Here is a 14201-nt window from a genome sequence, read left to right on the forward strand (position 1 = left end):
GGGAGTGGGGGTGAAACGGCGCTTTCCTGAAATTTCCCTCTTAAAATGAAGATGCGTGTTATACGCCTGTGCGTGTTATACGCCGATAAATACGGTATATGCGCACGGGCTTGCTAGCCACTCATGTGGAAACATCCCCTCCCCCCACCCCCACCAGTACACCAAGCCTGAAAGGTTGAAGAATTCTGTATTAAATTATGGAGGAGGTGCTAGACTTTTATTTTATTTCATTTTATATGTACCACAAGATTTTTAAAAATTGTTCAACTGGGTTATCTCAGAAGTATACATCTCTCCCGGCAAGCTGGAAAGCAACATTTTTGGCTCACGGTCCTCTTTGTGTTCCACAGACAATAGAAAGGAAAACAACCGTGAGCCACGATCAAACCAGTTAATTTTACATCCCTGATGTAAAATGCCTTTGAGTTACAAAAAATTCTGAGAGCTTATTTATGAATGAATCTTTTAATAAACCTATGCCCAAAGTAAAATGTGTAATTTATAAGCTATGATTTGTGGCTTTGTACAATGTTTGCATTACATAATATACCATACTCATTGATAAACCAGGAATTTCAGGTGCCAAAATGCTCCCCAAAAAATCAGGTTTGGTTTATGTGAGGATGGGCTAATCCATAGGATTGTATGGGAATTATTTTTCAAAGCATCCCTATTTCCATATACGCTTGAATATAAGCCCATTCATGGATAAGGAAACACTTCAATGCATGTCGATTTATCTGCAGGTGTGCATTTTTCGAGGCATTTTGGTAAACATTTGAGGGTTGGCTTATGTGCAAATAGGTTTATATGTGAGTATATACGGTATATAAATAAACTGAATATATTCAGAATGGATAGTTAAACACAATTTATGTGATATGTAAACAGAGATAAGGTTCACGCCCTACTCTATACTTCAGGCTGCTAAACCAACTGGCCAGTTCTTTTGAAGGAGGGGGACTTACCTGTAGCCTATGATAACCCAGGGCCCAGGAGAAGATGGCAATGCCAGCCTCTTCCCAAATTGACACCAGTAGAATCCCGCAGCAGCAGGAGCCTGATCCTTGTGCCTGGCATACCTAGCCACCCTGCTACCCGGTTTCCAGTTCTCCTTGCAAAAACAGAGATTATGGCAGGTACAAATCTTACGTAAGCAGAAGGAAAGAATCAGACACGGAAAGTCCAGAGTTAGTGCTCCACGTTGTCTTCTGCTGAGGCAAGGAGTTTCTTTTGGGAATGGGGCCAATTTAGATTGGGGAGGAAGCAGATAGCAACTGCCTCATGGTTTCAGCGGAGAGAAAACAGAGTCCAGCAACCAATTTGTCTCGCTGTTCCCTTGAGCGAACCCCAGTTCCAAGATTCCACTTAAACAGAACTTGGACCTTTAGTGATATTTGCTCAGAAGAGAATATAGGTTTATTTGCCCAGATGAAGGAACACAGATGAAAGAGGGGGAGAGGGAAGCACTTTGAAGGTTGAGAAAAACATTCTGCACCAGAGTGCATTTTTTCCAGGCAAGGAATCAGGAGCGAAGTTTTCCATAGGCAAAAACATTTTCAAAAATTCAAGTGGATTTAAATGCTGTGGATGTAGCTCGCTTCCAAGACACGCTTCAAGGCTCACATGAAGGGACTGAGTTTTGCAAAAATAAATGCAAACAAAGTACCTTTGGTATCTCTTCCTCATGCTGCTCCAATATATGGATTGAGTTGCAAAATGACTATTCCCCAATCCTTACCAAGAACACATAATTCAAGTGCTCAAAACTGTGATGGAATGTAATTGTAATTCATTTGCAATGGTCTACCTGTCAATTAATACTTCAGCATCAACCATAACAATACAAGAGCAAACAATAGATACAAACCCAAAGTTAATCGCACCAGACTCAATTGCAGGAAATATGATTTCAGCAACAGTGGTCAATGTCTGGAACACTCTACCTGACTCTGTGGTTTCTTCCCCAAACCCCAAAAACTTTAACCTTAGACTTTCTACTATTGACCTCACCCCCTTCCTAAGAGGCCTGTAGGGGGCGTGCATAAGCGCACCAACGTGCCTACTGTCCCTGTCCTATTGTTTCTTTTATTTTTCTTATATGTATCCATGTATTCATAACTATGTTTTTACTTATACCTATTATTTTGTAAGCAATTGACAAACCAAATAAAATAAATAAAGAAAGAAAGAAATGTGCAGTTGGAGAAGGAGGGGGGAGGAATCCTGGCATGAGCACTAAGGCTTCCCAAGGCAGAGGCAACACATTCCATATAAAAGCCCAATTTAAGAGATTGTGCAATCCCAAACTGGATGGGGAAAGGAGGAAGAGTTTCAAGGTAATCACACTCTAGATTCTCTCAGGATATGTCTAGTAAGTAAGAAGGTTATAGCTTTATTTAGTCTGGCAAGATTCTGTCCATTAGGTGTAAGCAAATCAAGGACTGGACTTGGTTTTCACTGTGATGTCTATGGGCTTGGACCTGAAAAAAGGCAGCAATAGACATAAAGCTTCAAGTGTTTTATCTCATTTCTGGATAGCCAGAATATTCCCCCAATTCTGCAGCAGTTGCATCAATTTGCAAATCGGTTTCTGCACCACAAATTATGATTTGCGAAGACATTTACAGCATGCTACCTTCATTGTTTAGATCAGGTTTCCTCATGCAAATCCCCATCTATTAGTCTCGTTCTTTTGTGCTGTGAAATTAGAACAAGCTGGCATGAGAAAGTAGGCTTGTTGCCCTGAAATCTAGAGCAAGGCCCAGCTGAATAAAGCCTCCCAGCATGGCACTTCTAATTAACTGAAAATTAGAACATGGAAGGATGGAGAATATAACCAGACAATAAACAAGCATCATGGAATCTCCCTGGCATGGAAGAGACGATAACAAAGTTCTTTCCTTTCTTTCAGAGATAAGATTTTGGTTTTCAAAGCACTTGTTGGCGAGTGCATTTAATGGATAATAAGTTTTTTCTACATGTTTCTGCTCTTTTCAAAGACTTCCATTATAAGCAACTTTGTTTGTTCATATATACAGCATCTATCGGTCCCTAGATCACAAAACAGGCTGTATCCAAAATTATTCCTGCATACAAACTCCATGGGTATTACTCCCTTGGAAGCAACAACAGACAGAGCATTTATTTATTTACTTACATTTATTAGATGTTTATCTCATCTTTATTTTTATAACTAACTTGATACCTAACTCTCCTTCCTCCTCCTATTTTCCCCACAACAGCCCTGTGAGGGGGGGTTGGGCTGGGAAAGAATGACTGGCCCAAAGTCACTCAGTGGGTTTCATGCCTAAGGCAGGACTAGAACTCACATTCTCGTGGTTCCCAAGTCAGCACTTTAACTCCTAGACCAAAGTAGACCAAAAATATTTTAATTCTATTCCAGTATTAAGCAATAATGAGATACTTAGCTTTGGCTTAATAACTTGTCTAAATCCAACCAACATGGTTTATTCAAGAATAAAACAACTTGTCTACCATGACACATAAATACATTCAATCTCTTTTGAATGTTAGTACAGTGAGACTATACTAACACCAGAGGTCAGATGAGTGTCAGAACAGCTTTCAAATACTTGGAACTGCAGAACTGCACAGTGAATTTCAGAACATTAATAGCAGAGGTCTCCAATCCTGGCAACTTTAAGACTTGTGGACTTCAATTCCCAGAATTCTGGGAGTTGAAGTCCACACGTCTTAAAGTTGCCAAGTTTGGGGACCCCTGACATATAGAGTCCAAGCCCATCTCAGATGATTGAGAGGAGGATTCAACCAATGGTGCTACTCCTTCAAATAGACTACAATATTGTGTTTTTTATTAATTCCTACCTTAACACTTAATAGCAATGCTGGTCGGTGTTGGTGGGAGCTGTAATCTAACACATCTGGAGGACAAAGTTATGATATGGACCGAGCCACTAGCTATGCTGCAGACCTTAAATTCACTTTCACATGGTTTTAGTCAATCAGATTAAATATTATGCCTGTGGGCAGGATGGAGGGAGATGAACCTAGCAACGTATGCTTTCACAGTCTAAATTCATTATAATACTGTAGTTGGACTTCTGAGCTTAACTCTGCATTCTTTCAAAACAGGGGAATATCTTTCGCAATTCAGTTACCAGGCTTTCTTTGGAATGAATGAATGAATCTATCAGCATAACTGTCACAATCAACTTTAGTACCAAAACTAATATAAGAACCCTTACTCAGCAGACTGCAGGGTTATCATGGTAGAATAGTACTTTGTAATAATTAGCATGAATAAAATAGTATACGTCAACCATGTACAAATCTCAAATAATAGTATATCTATCAGTCTGTTTGATTTCTCAGCAAAGAGGGACAATAAAAAAAGGAACATAAAGTTTACAAATTAGAACATATTTGACACTCAAATGATTGTAACAACTTACTCTGCCAATTTTCTGGTGATGTTAGCTAAAAAAAAATCTCTATTGCCAGTTAATGTCTTGTTTAAAGAATTAAATTTAATATTATATGTAAAATATTAAACATTTTTGTTATGGGCTATATGCTGGTCTGCATATGCTGTAGATTATTTTAATTATTTTTGTAAAAGATGCTATCTGCTACGAACAGCCTCCAAAAAGAACAGGAGTCTTAAGAAAGATAATGTGTTTAAAGTTAGCAGTAGTGAATATGTTTCTTGATTAAAATAAGAAGTTCCTATCTAGTAATAGTCAGATTATAGATCTTGAAAGTTGTTAGCCATGGTATTCAGTTCTAGATGCTCAATTTCACCAAAATCATCTACAAATTGCTACATTTCCCCCTATTTCAAAAAGCATACATCTCTGCAGATTTTTTTAGTTTGTATGACAAAGATGGCAAGATGCACACATCCAAATAAGCCATTTCTGTTTGTGGGTTATGTGGTTTTTGGTCTTAGTAGAGTGTCTAAATTTAGTCCCTTCAGTTTATAAACTTTAATCTATAGCTTAATGTGCCTTTTCAAACTATGACTATCCAGTTGTGCCCTTTAAAACAAGCTAAACATAAAAGAAATCATTACTTAGCACAGGGCATCAACCTAGCCAATAAAAGGTTACATGATGGATTATTTCTAAAAGTTTATCTTTTCTTTCCAAAACAAATGATCTCAGGACCAATGAAGTCAGCTGGAAGATAATTCAGAAGTACACGTTATTGATGGAATTAATTTCCACAAGTCAGATAATAGCTCCCAAAGAACATAATTTTCAGAAACTAGATATGCATGGAATATTAATCTATAAATTTCATTAGTCAGGATAGTAAACAGTTCCAGGATCAGAACGGGTAGTACTGAATATCATTGCTGGGCGAAATGGCAACAACTGGGGAAGTGACAGACACCACAGAATCATATGTGATTCTCAGAATCATTTACAGTACTTGATCTTGAAAAAACAGATACTGGACCAGGTGGAACTTGATCAAGAGGGGAATTTCTGTTCTTAAATTCTCAATGCTCCCATGTCATATATGACAGCGATTTAATATTTCTCCGAGGTTAACATAATACCCAGAAAACTCATTATGCATGCCAACTGGGCACCGTGGACTAAATATCTTGCATAACTCCAAGTACTATATATTGCCTGCTAAGCATATGTAGACGTTACACAACTGCTAATGCCTACTAATGTGTTGACTACAGAGATGGAACTCTGGACTAACCTTTGGCACACAAAGCCACGCTGGGAAAGCTAATTCCCCCCTTCCCCTCCTCCCAATCAAAGTTGACAAGGTTCTCACAACCTGTTTAGATCATGCTGAGCTTTGAGAATGGTTGCTTTGGACAGAAAAAGACCTACAAATAAAGATGCAACGGATCTCTCTCTGAAATCTAACTTAACTGCATGGACTTTTGATATCAAAATAGAGTTATTTGCACGTACCAGTGAATGCTCTGGTCCATAAACATGACATTGGATCAAGAGGGGAGAAATAACAACTGAATCAATTGCTTAATAAACCACAATTGGCTGGATTCTCACTACACCCTAAGTCAAAATTCTACACTCAGGTTTTCATGGAAGTTAAACACAGGATGGTGTATGGCAACATAATGTGCTTTGTAAGTTGACAGCTAAATGAGTAGTAGAGGAAGTATCACATACCGTAATTGGGAAAAACAGGCAAGAAAAAACTTGCCTTTGTTCAGCTCACCATTATTTTAACAGAATAGCAATAATCCCCACTAAGTGGCCCAGAAACTCAGTTTTAGCAGGCACAAAGATTAAGCTGCTGTTTTCTCTAGAAAGCCATATACCATGCAGTATGTGTAGAATCAACATAGCCTGAAATGAAGCAATGCATGACTTTAATAAGTCACATTAATATACATGTAAGTCAGAGCTTTTCTGCTTTTTGGGAACCACCTGACAACAGGTATCTAAACATTTGAATTTATTTTCATTCAAAACTTCATAATTACTTATTTCAACTCTCTGGGCATTGCAATTTTTTAATTTTGAATGACATTTATGAAGCAAGCAGAATTAAACTGCCAGGTGCACTTTCAAAATAATACCGGTATGTACAGCTCCTCACATCTAACAGATTTGCAAATATAAAACAGAACAGTGAACTCCCCAAGGCAAAAGTCTCACTAGATTTGTATACATTTTAATGAAGCGTCTCATGCATTTGGAAGACACAAAAATATTGTATTTACTTTTTAAAAATCTAAAGGCCAAAAGTCCCAGCCCCAAAATCTTTCTCAACCTCCAAGGATTCTGCACCTGAATCCAATCATTATTAATTTTCTTAACATATTTATTACTTCATATACTTCATGCTGCTGATAAAAATTATTTCACTAAATTGCCACTGAAGAGTGGGAGGAATGGAGGGGTTGCTTGCCCCCAGAATTTCATTTTTCCAGATTCTAAGTAAGGTTTCTCTCTTTCCCAGCCCTATCTTTCCCTCAACCCCTCTCTATCTTATTTTCCTCTCTTCTTTTTAAAACGCTTCTGCCAGAAAGAGAGAGGTGGAGATGTGCAATGCGTCCTGCTCTCCCATTCCTAGGGACTGGGCTGATTCTGCCATTTTGGAAATGCTCTGCTTGTTGTCTGGAAGTTAATCTGTTGAGCCAAAAGGGGTTTGTGGCATTTTAGATATGGCCCAGTTCCTGAAACCAGCCTCAGGAATCCAAATTACATCCACTCCAGATAATTCATTTCTGAAAACTTCCAGGCCACCCCCTTCCTGTAGGGGCTAAGGCTGTGTGGCCCAGAGGAGCAATGGAACATTCCAGAGTCCTCTAGAACATTTCATTCTCAGGTGCACATATAAGCACTGATGATGTTACCTAGTTTGGGTAATGAAATATTTGCAAGAAAACAACCAAGTTTAGAGAGCACCAAGGATCCCTTATTTCAACCACGAACTACAAATATTCTCCTTTATCAGTACATGTAATCTCAATGAAAGGGGATTACTTGTGGACTTCTGTGTGGGAAATTGGTAGACAGAAATGACTTTACTTTGTAGGTGATATTAATCATTAGTTTTAAACACACTCATTCACATATATCTGATAATATCCTGTACCTATATATAAACATGCATTCCATCCACATTTATTGGACAAGAAATCCACCGGCATTCAGGTTGCATGGCAACTGCAGATTGGCAAAGCTGGACATTCCATAAGGGTCTGTCTTATATATTTCTTGCAGATAGTCCTCAACTTACAACCACAATTGAGCCCAACAGTTTATGTTGCTAAGTGAGAAAATTGTTAAATGAATTTTGCCCGATTTTATGAGTTTTCTTGCCACATTTATTAAGTGAATCACTGCAGTTGTTAAACATGGTTGTTAAGTGAATCTGGCTTTCCCATTGACTTCGCTTGTCAGAATGCTGCAAAAGTTGATCACATGACCCTGGGACGCTGCAACCGTCATAAATGTGAGTCAGTTGTCAAGCATCCGAATATAAATCATGTGACCATGGGGATGCTGCAATGGTTATAAGTGTGAAAAATGGCTGTAAGTCACTTTTTTCAGTGCCACTGTAACTTCTGCCTCTGTAGTCACTAAGCAAACTGTTGTAAGTCGAGGACCATCTTTATTAGTTTTACAAATAACTCAAGGGGCAAACATTTCCAACACATCTTTCTCTTCCTATTTTCCCCACAACAACCCTGTGAGGTGAATTGGGCTGAGAGAGCGTGACTGGCCCAAAGTTTTCATGCCTAAAGCAGGACTAGAACTCAAGGTCTCCTGCTTTCTAGCCTGGTATCTTCACCACTAGACCAAACTGGCTGTGGCTGCCTTCCTTCCAACTGAAAATACCGTGTTTCTCATATAATAAGGCCAAGTCTTATTTTTTTTTTTGAGCCCCGAAAAAACGGCTAGGCCGTCTTTTCGGGGGTGACTTAATTCCCCCCCCCCCATGCATCTTAGGGCGGGCGGCGACGGCTTGGATGTTGACCTCGGCGTTGGTGGGGCACTTCGTATCGGGGTCAACGCAGGCAGCACCATATCCGGGTGTGCAACAAAAGTACTTCCTAACAGCAAGCCCCCCCACCATTCCCCACCATTTCACATGTTTTAATATAGGCCTTAATTTGGGGGGAGGGGCTTAATTTCATTTCATGCCTATAAAACATGCTGGGACTTCCTATTGGGGGAGGCCGTATTGTTGGAGAAACAGGGTAGTATGAAACGGGGAAAATAACATTTTAAAGAGAGACAGTTTGTGCAATGGAGCTGAAAAGAGCCACATAATCATATCTTTTAATTACTCTTTTCATTACTAGCAATGAACTTATTGCCAAGTTGTTGAAGAAAGGCTGAACAATAGAAATTGACATTTTAAAAAAGGTTTCCGCAAATTGGCACCTAGCAGGAATCTTAATGCTAAACATTAAACCAAGGTTAATATTCACACTACAAACTTAGCCAAAAAACAATGGCACAACATGAAGACCTGATTCACACGGTATTAGTGATATGACTTTTTGGGTTTGGCAACCATGATTTAATGCATAAACATAGCCAATGTGTGCAGTCCAAAATAATTGTATCTGGAAGTACCAAGTTGTAAACATACAGATTGGCTGTCTCGGGCAGCAAGCAACTCCAGTTCATTCTCAACTATGGCTTGTTTCCACCCCCCTAATTCCTCTTCAATTACCTTGGATTAAAGAACACAGAAGAATGCAAATTTTACCAATCAAGAGGGCCGATGGCATTTACTGCTCTTAAGCACTAAATTCCTTAGCACTTCCTCTCTCCTTGACAAAACCATCATCCCCCATAGCTAATCTAGTCGATTTATATATATTTTTGTCTTCATTAAGGGGGGGGGGAGAAATATACAAATCATTCCCCTTTTTCAAATGTGTTGGACTACAAGTCTCTGATGACTGGGAATAACGAGGCTAAAATTCTAGTCATATGGAAGAAACCAGGGGGGGGGGGGAGCGGAGGAAACTCCAATTTGCGTTATCGTTAACAACCAGCGTACTCACAATACACTCGCGGACCCTCTCGTGGAATAACTGCTCCCGCGCAGACAGCAGGTCGTGATCCCCCAAATTCATCCTTTGGTCAGCATGGCTGAAAGTTTGTAGGGCTGGCAGAGGGGCCGGTGGAAGCAGGAGACGGGGCTCCCAGAACCCCAGCGTAGCCGCCACCACGAACCGAAAGCTCCTCCTTCCTTGCTCGTTAAGGGACAATTTCTAGAATCTAGAACGTTGCAACACTCAACCCGCGTCACAATCCAGGTCCACCCGGCCCGGAGGAAGCTCCGCGTTGCATCGTTAAAGGCACCGAAGCATCGCCTGACTCAACCAAACTCCGCTATTGCAGGGATGAGATTAACGACCGTGGAAAGGAAAAGGTAGAGCTTATACTTCCCACATCCCCTCCGGAAAAAAAGAGCCGATTGGCTAGATAAGGGCTTAACCTGCTGCTTTTCATTGGCTGCCTCTGGAAACCAAAGCGCGGTTCATAGGCTGAGGTGAACGTTCATTATTTTACCATTCAGTGTTGTCCGTGGTGGAGTAGCATCCCCTAGTGGTTGGCCCCGCCTTCTTCGTACAGTACTGTACTGCAGGGTTTTAATTATTTGGGAAGCTTCGGTTGTGTCAAGGAAGGTTAACTTATGCAATCCTTGACTTACGGCCACAACTGAGCCCAAAAATGTATGCTGGTAAGCGAGGCAGTTGTGAGTTTTGCCCCATTTTTACGACCTTTCTTGCCACAGTTTTTAATTAATTAATTAGGTATTCCCTTAATTAATTATAGGAAAGAAGGATTCTCTCCTTCCTCCCTCTTCCACATTTCTACTCTACCACAATTTACTTTAATGTTCAGTTACAAGTGATACAGCCACTCCATTTAATTGATAAAGTGAAACTGTAGCTCGCAAAACCATATACCTTTTAATAAAATTAGGCAGAAAAGATTCTACCAGTCTCCTGATAAATTACAGATAAGGAGTTTTCTACTGCATAAAGATAAGTGTTTTGTTGTGAAATAAAACCAAATACCAGATCTAAACTGCTAAAATTTACCATAGCACCACTCAAATGGCAGAAAAAAATATTAAATTTACATGCCCCTAATCTCACTGTCATTTGACTCTGGGTGGCTTACAAACATAAAAACTAAGATACAAAATATTAAAATATTCAATATTAAACTTTGTTTAGTTATTTTTACCTTTGCTGCCATCTAGCTCCAATAGCAGTTCAACCAAGGTAGATTTCCCTGCCACAATTAATAGTAGGTACAATTCCAAGCCTTTCATCTTCCAGAGAAGCATCATATAAAAGTCGCCATCTAGAGGCCTTGCAAAGTTTAGAAACATCCATAGAATTCTTGCTGAGACAAAATGATGCCAATAAAAAAATCTGGGACATAAATATGTAGACCCATTGGGCAAAAACTGGTTTTATAGCAAGACTATCTTAAAGCTTTAAAAAAAAAACCCAGCTTCTTTTATTTTCTCCAGAGAAATCTTTAGAATCGTCAGTGGAATCATACAATACTCACTTTCCTATTTTTTTCCAGTTTAGTTCAATCTCTTTATCAAAGTATTGGGAGGAAGGTCCAAGAACAGTATAAAAATAGAACTTATGGATTAAACTTATTTGTAGCTGATATGATTATCTGAGATCCTACTAATGATATAATTTAATTACAATTTGAACTGAATACTTTTACATCAGCAAGCTGGCACCAATCACCCTCTGTTTACTTAATCCACATCAAAGTGTTACTGCTTGTATAAAATAGAATTCCATGTGAAATTGCTTTGAGTCCCCGGAGTGGAAAAACGATATAGATCTAACAAATAAAAAGCAGGCAAATACAGGTAGTCCTCAACTTACGACCACAATTCAGCCCCAAATTTATGTTGCTATGTGAGAAATTTGTCAAGTGAGTTTTCCCCATTTTACAACTTTCCTTGCCATATTTGTTAACTGAATCAGTTTTGTTAAATTACTCATAGGGTTGTTAAGTGAGCTGGCTTTCCCATCGACTTTGCTTGTCAGAAAGGTCACAAAAGGGGATCACATGATGCCGAGACACTGCAACCGTCATAAATGTGAGTCAGTTGTCAAGCATCCAAATGTAAATCACATGGCCATGGGGATGCTGCAACAGTGATAAGTGTGAAAAATGGTCATAAGTCACTTTTTTCAGTGCCACTGTAACTTTGAATGGTCACTAAGTGAACTGTTGTAAGTACAGGACTACCTGTAAATAAATAAATTAGTAATTTTAATCATTTATTATGTGAATCAATGTTGATAAATAGCTACAAAACCAGGTTTAAGAAGCTACTATACTATGCATATTTATCTAGGTCAGTGGTGGCAAACCTTTTTTGGCTCCCGTGCCAATAATTGCACATGTGCTCGTGCGCTCATGTGCCGGCACCCAGAAGACAATGTGTGCTGCCCCCCCACCCCCCCCCTGCGCATGTACACATAACCCCCAGCATGAGCTGCGTGTCTCTGCGCATGCACACGTGTCTCCTGTGCACCACGCACCACCACCACCCCCGCGTGCATGCGTACCAGATATCTGACAATCAGCTATCGGGCGGCAGCGGCACGCATGCACAGTGGGGCTCTTCCAGGCGAGCTCTCACGTGCTGGGGGAAATGGCTTTGTTTGCCACTTCCGGCATGTGTGCCATAGGTTCGCCATCATGGATCTAGGTGGATTGAGATATTATTGAGCAATTATTGCAAAAGATTGGCATCAGTTAAAGAAAATTATGGTTGAAAGATTTTAAAAGTATGTCATAGCAACAATTATTTTTTATTATTGCTTGGTAGATATCCTACATAATGTAAGTATCACTTCTTCCTAAAATTCTATTACTTTTCTATTCTTTGCTTTTACTCTATTCATGGCAAAATAATTCCTTTTATTTAATTAATATAAAATTTTACTTTAAAATCAGGATTGGGAAAACCCTATGCTATAAAACAAAAGCATTTCAGAGTCTTACATATACTAGATCTAAAATACTGCTTTGATCCTTAAAATTAAAAGTATTTCTATTGTTCAAAACTCAACATATGTTTGGAGCATTGCACCTACCATGGTATGGCCACATTTTACAAGCAGTACTCCACACTGTTGCTTGCACTGCCTACCTTTTCAACATTGATGGCAAATACCCACATGGAACACCAAAGCGAAAGTAGCAAGACACAATACAGATATTAATATCACCCCATTGAACCGGGTTGCTGCATTTGATCACATGCAATGGTGTTCATTAATCTAAAAAGCAGACCCTACATTTGCAGGAAAATGCTAGGTTGAAGAAAATTGGACTTCAGATCAATTTGAACTACACTATTCCACCTAAATGTTTTAAAAATCATATCTGCCATTATAATATCCTTATTTAAATATCTAATAAGGGTAATAATATTTAATTTAATATTTGGAAAAAGGGAGGCAATTTATGAATCCTAATTCTTTCTTTTTCTCCCATTCTTTGATCTCAGAGTTTAAACATGTTATAGAATAGATAAATATGATCTTTGTACAGAATGGGAAGACAACACTTTATATAATTTGAGATTTGAATATTGATGGGAAATCTTTTTCTCTTGACCATAACGTGTAAAAGGATATCAGATGAAACGATGGAGTATCATCAGAAACTTAATGAGATCTTAAACCTAAAATGTAACAATATTCATACTATTTAAAGTCAAAAGTGTTTCAACATTATATGTAACAGATTCTCCTGAAACGCTTTGTAAATAGTATGAACGAAGGGCTTGAACTGTGTGCATTAGGGTAAAAAAAAACCACTTTCAAAACAATATTGTGCAAATCCTCCTACATTTTGGAATCAAACTTTGACTCCAAAATAGTCAATAGATGGCATCATACTACTTTAAAATTGTATTATTTTACAATAATTGAATGTGTTTGATGGGTTTAAAATTTAATGCATATTCTCTCTGGTGGCAGACGCTACATTTATTCATTTCATTTGCAAGCTTTGAGGAAATGGGTACCATACTGAATTCTAGTAACTTTTGTCCCTTTTCCTCAGAATCTGCTAAGAGCTTTATTTTTTTTCTGCATGTTTTCTATTGGAGGTTCTTCTAAGATATTGCTGGGGAATTTGAATCGTCCCGTATCCCTTTCTCTAAAACAACTTCAGTTAAAAACAGTTATTTATATTTCTCTTCCCCTCCCTTTTGTTTGTTTTTTAAATAAAGTTTCATTCTCTGTCTCTTCTCTGGTGAGATTGATCATTCTCTTGACAAAGGAGGATGAGAATTGATTTCCCCAGGGATATGACATAAAGCTCCTCAAGCAGAGGATGCCAGGGCTATGGGAGCCCTGTTTCTGGGATAGGATGCCAAGTACAATAAAGGCATTCCATTGGAATATAAGCAGCCACAGTGTAAACTACCAAGCAGGTACTGTTCTGACCTACGCTTCCCCAATAGCACAAAGCCAAGTCCTCGTCCCGATAAACCCTTTATTTAATTTACAATGAATTTCCTCTCCAACAAAGTCCTAGCCAACAGTCTTTCAAGATAGTTCCCAATTATAGACCCTTTATCAGGCACGGGGCGTGGCCAGATGCCGCAATACTTGGCAAGCATGCCGGAATGAACTAATTGTCTCCTGCAAAGCCCCACTTCACTTTCGCTCCTCTTTTATTTTCTAG

General features: G+C 38.9%; 1 protein-coding gene across 1 annotated transcript in view; it reads right to left on the reverse strand.

The window, feature by feature from the left end:
* Positions 1-9908, reverse strand: part of LMBR1L (limb development membrane protein 1 like) — a 37383-nt gene extending 27475 nt beyond the window's left edge. The window contains exon 1 of the mRNA XM_087956130.1: positions 9509-9908. Coding sequence (XP_087812256.1) covers positions 9509-9580 — 72 coding nt within the window. The 5' untranslated portion in view covers positions 9581-9908. The remainder of the gene's footprint in view (positions 1-9508) is intronic.
* Positions 9909-14201: the final 4293 nt, after the last annotated feature.

Source organism: Notechis scutatus, chromosome 2 (genome assembly GCF_049901735.1).
Source record: "Notechis scutatus isolate UNSWTSFEM ecotype Mainland chromosome 2, rNotScu1.2, whole genome shotgun sequence".
In the NCBI taxonomy this organism is placed as follows: domain Eukaryota; kingdom Metazoa; phylum Chordata; class Lepidosauria; order Squamata; family Elapidae; genus Notechis; species Notechis scutatus.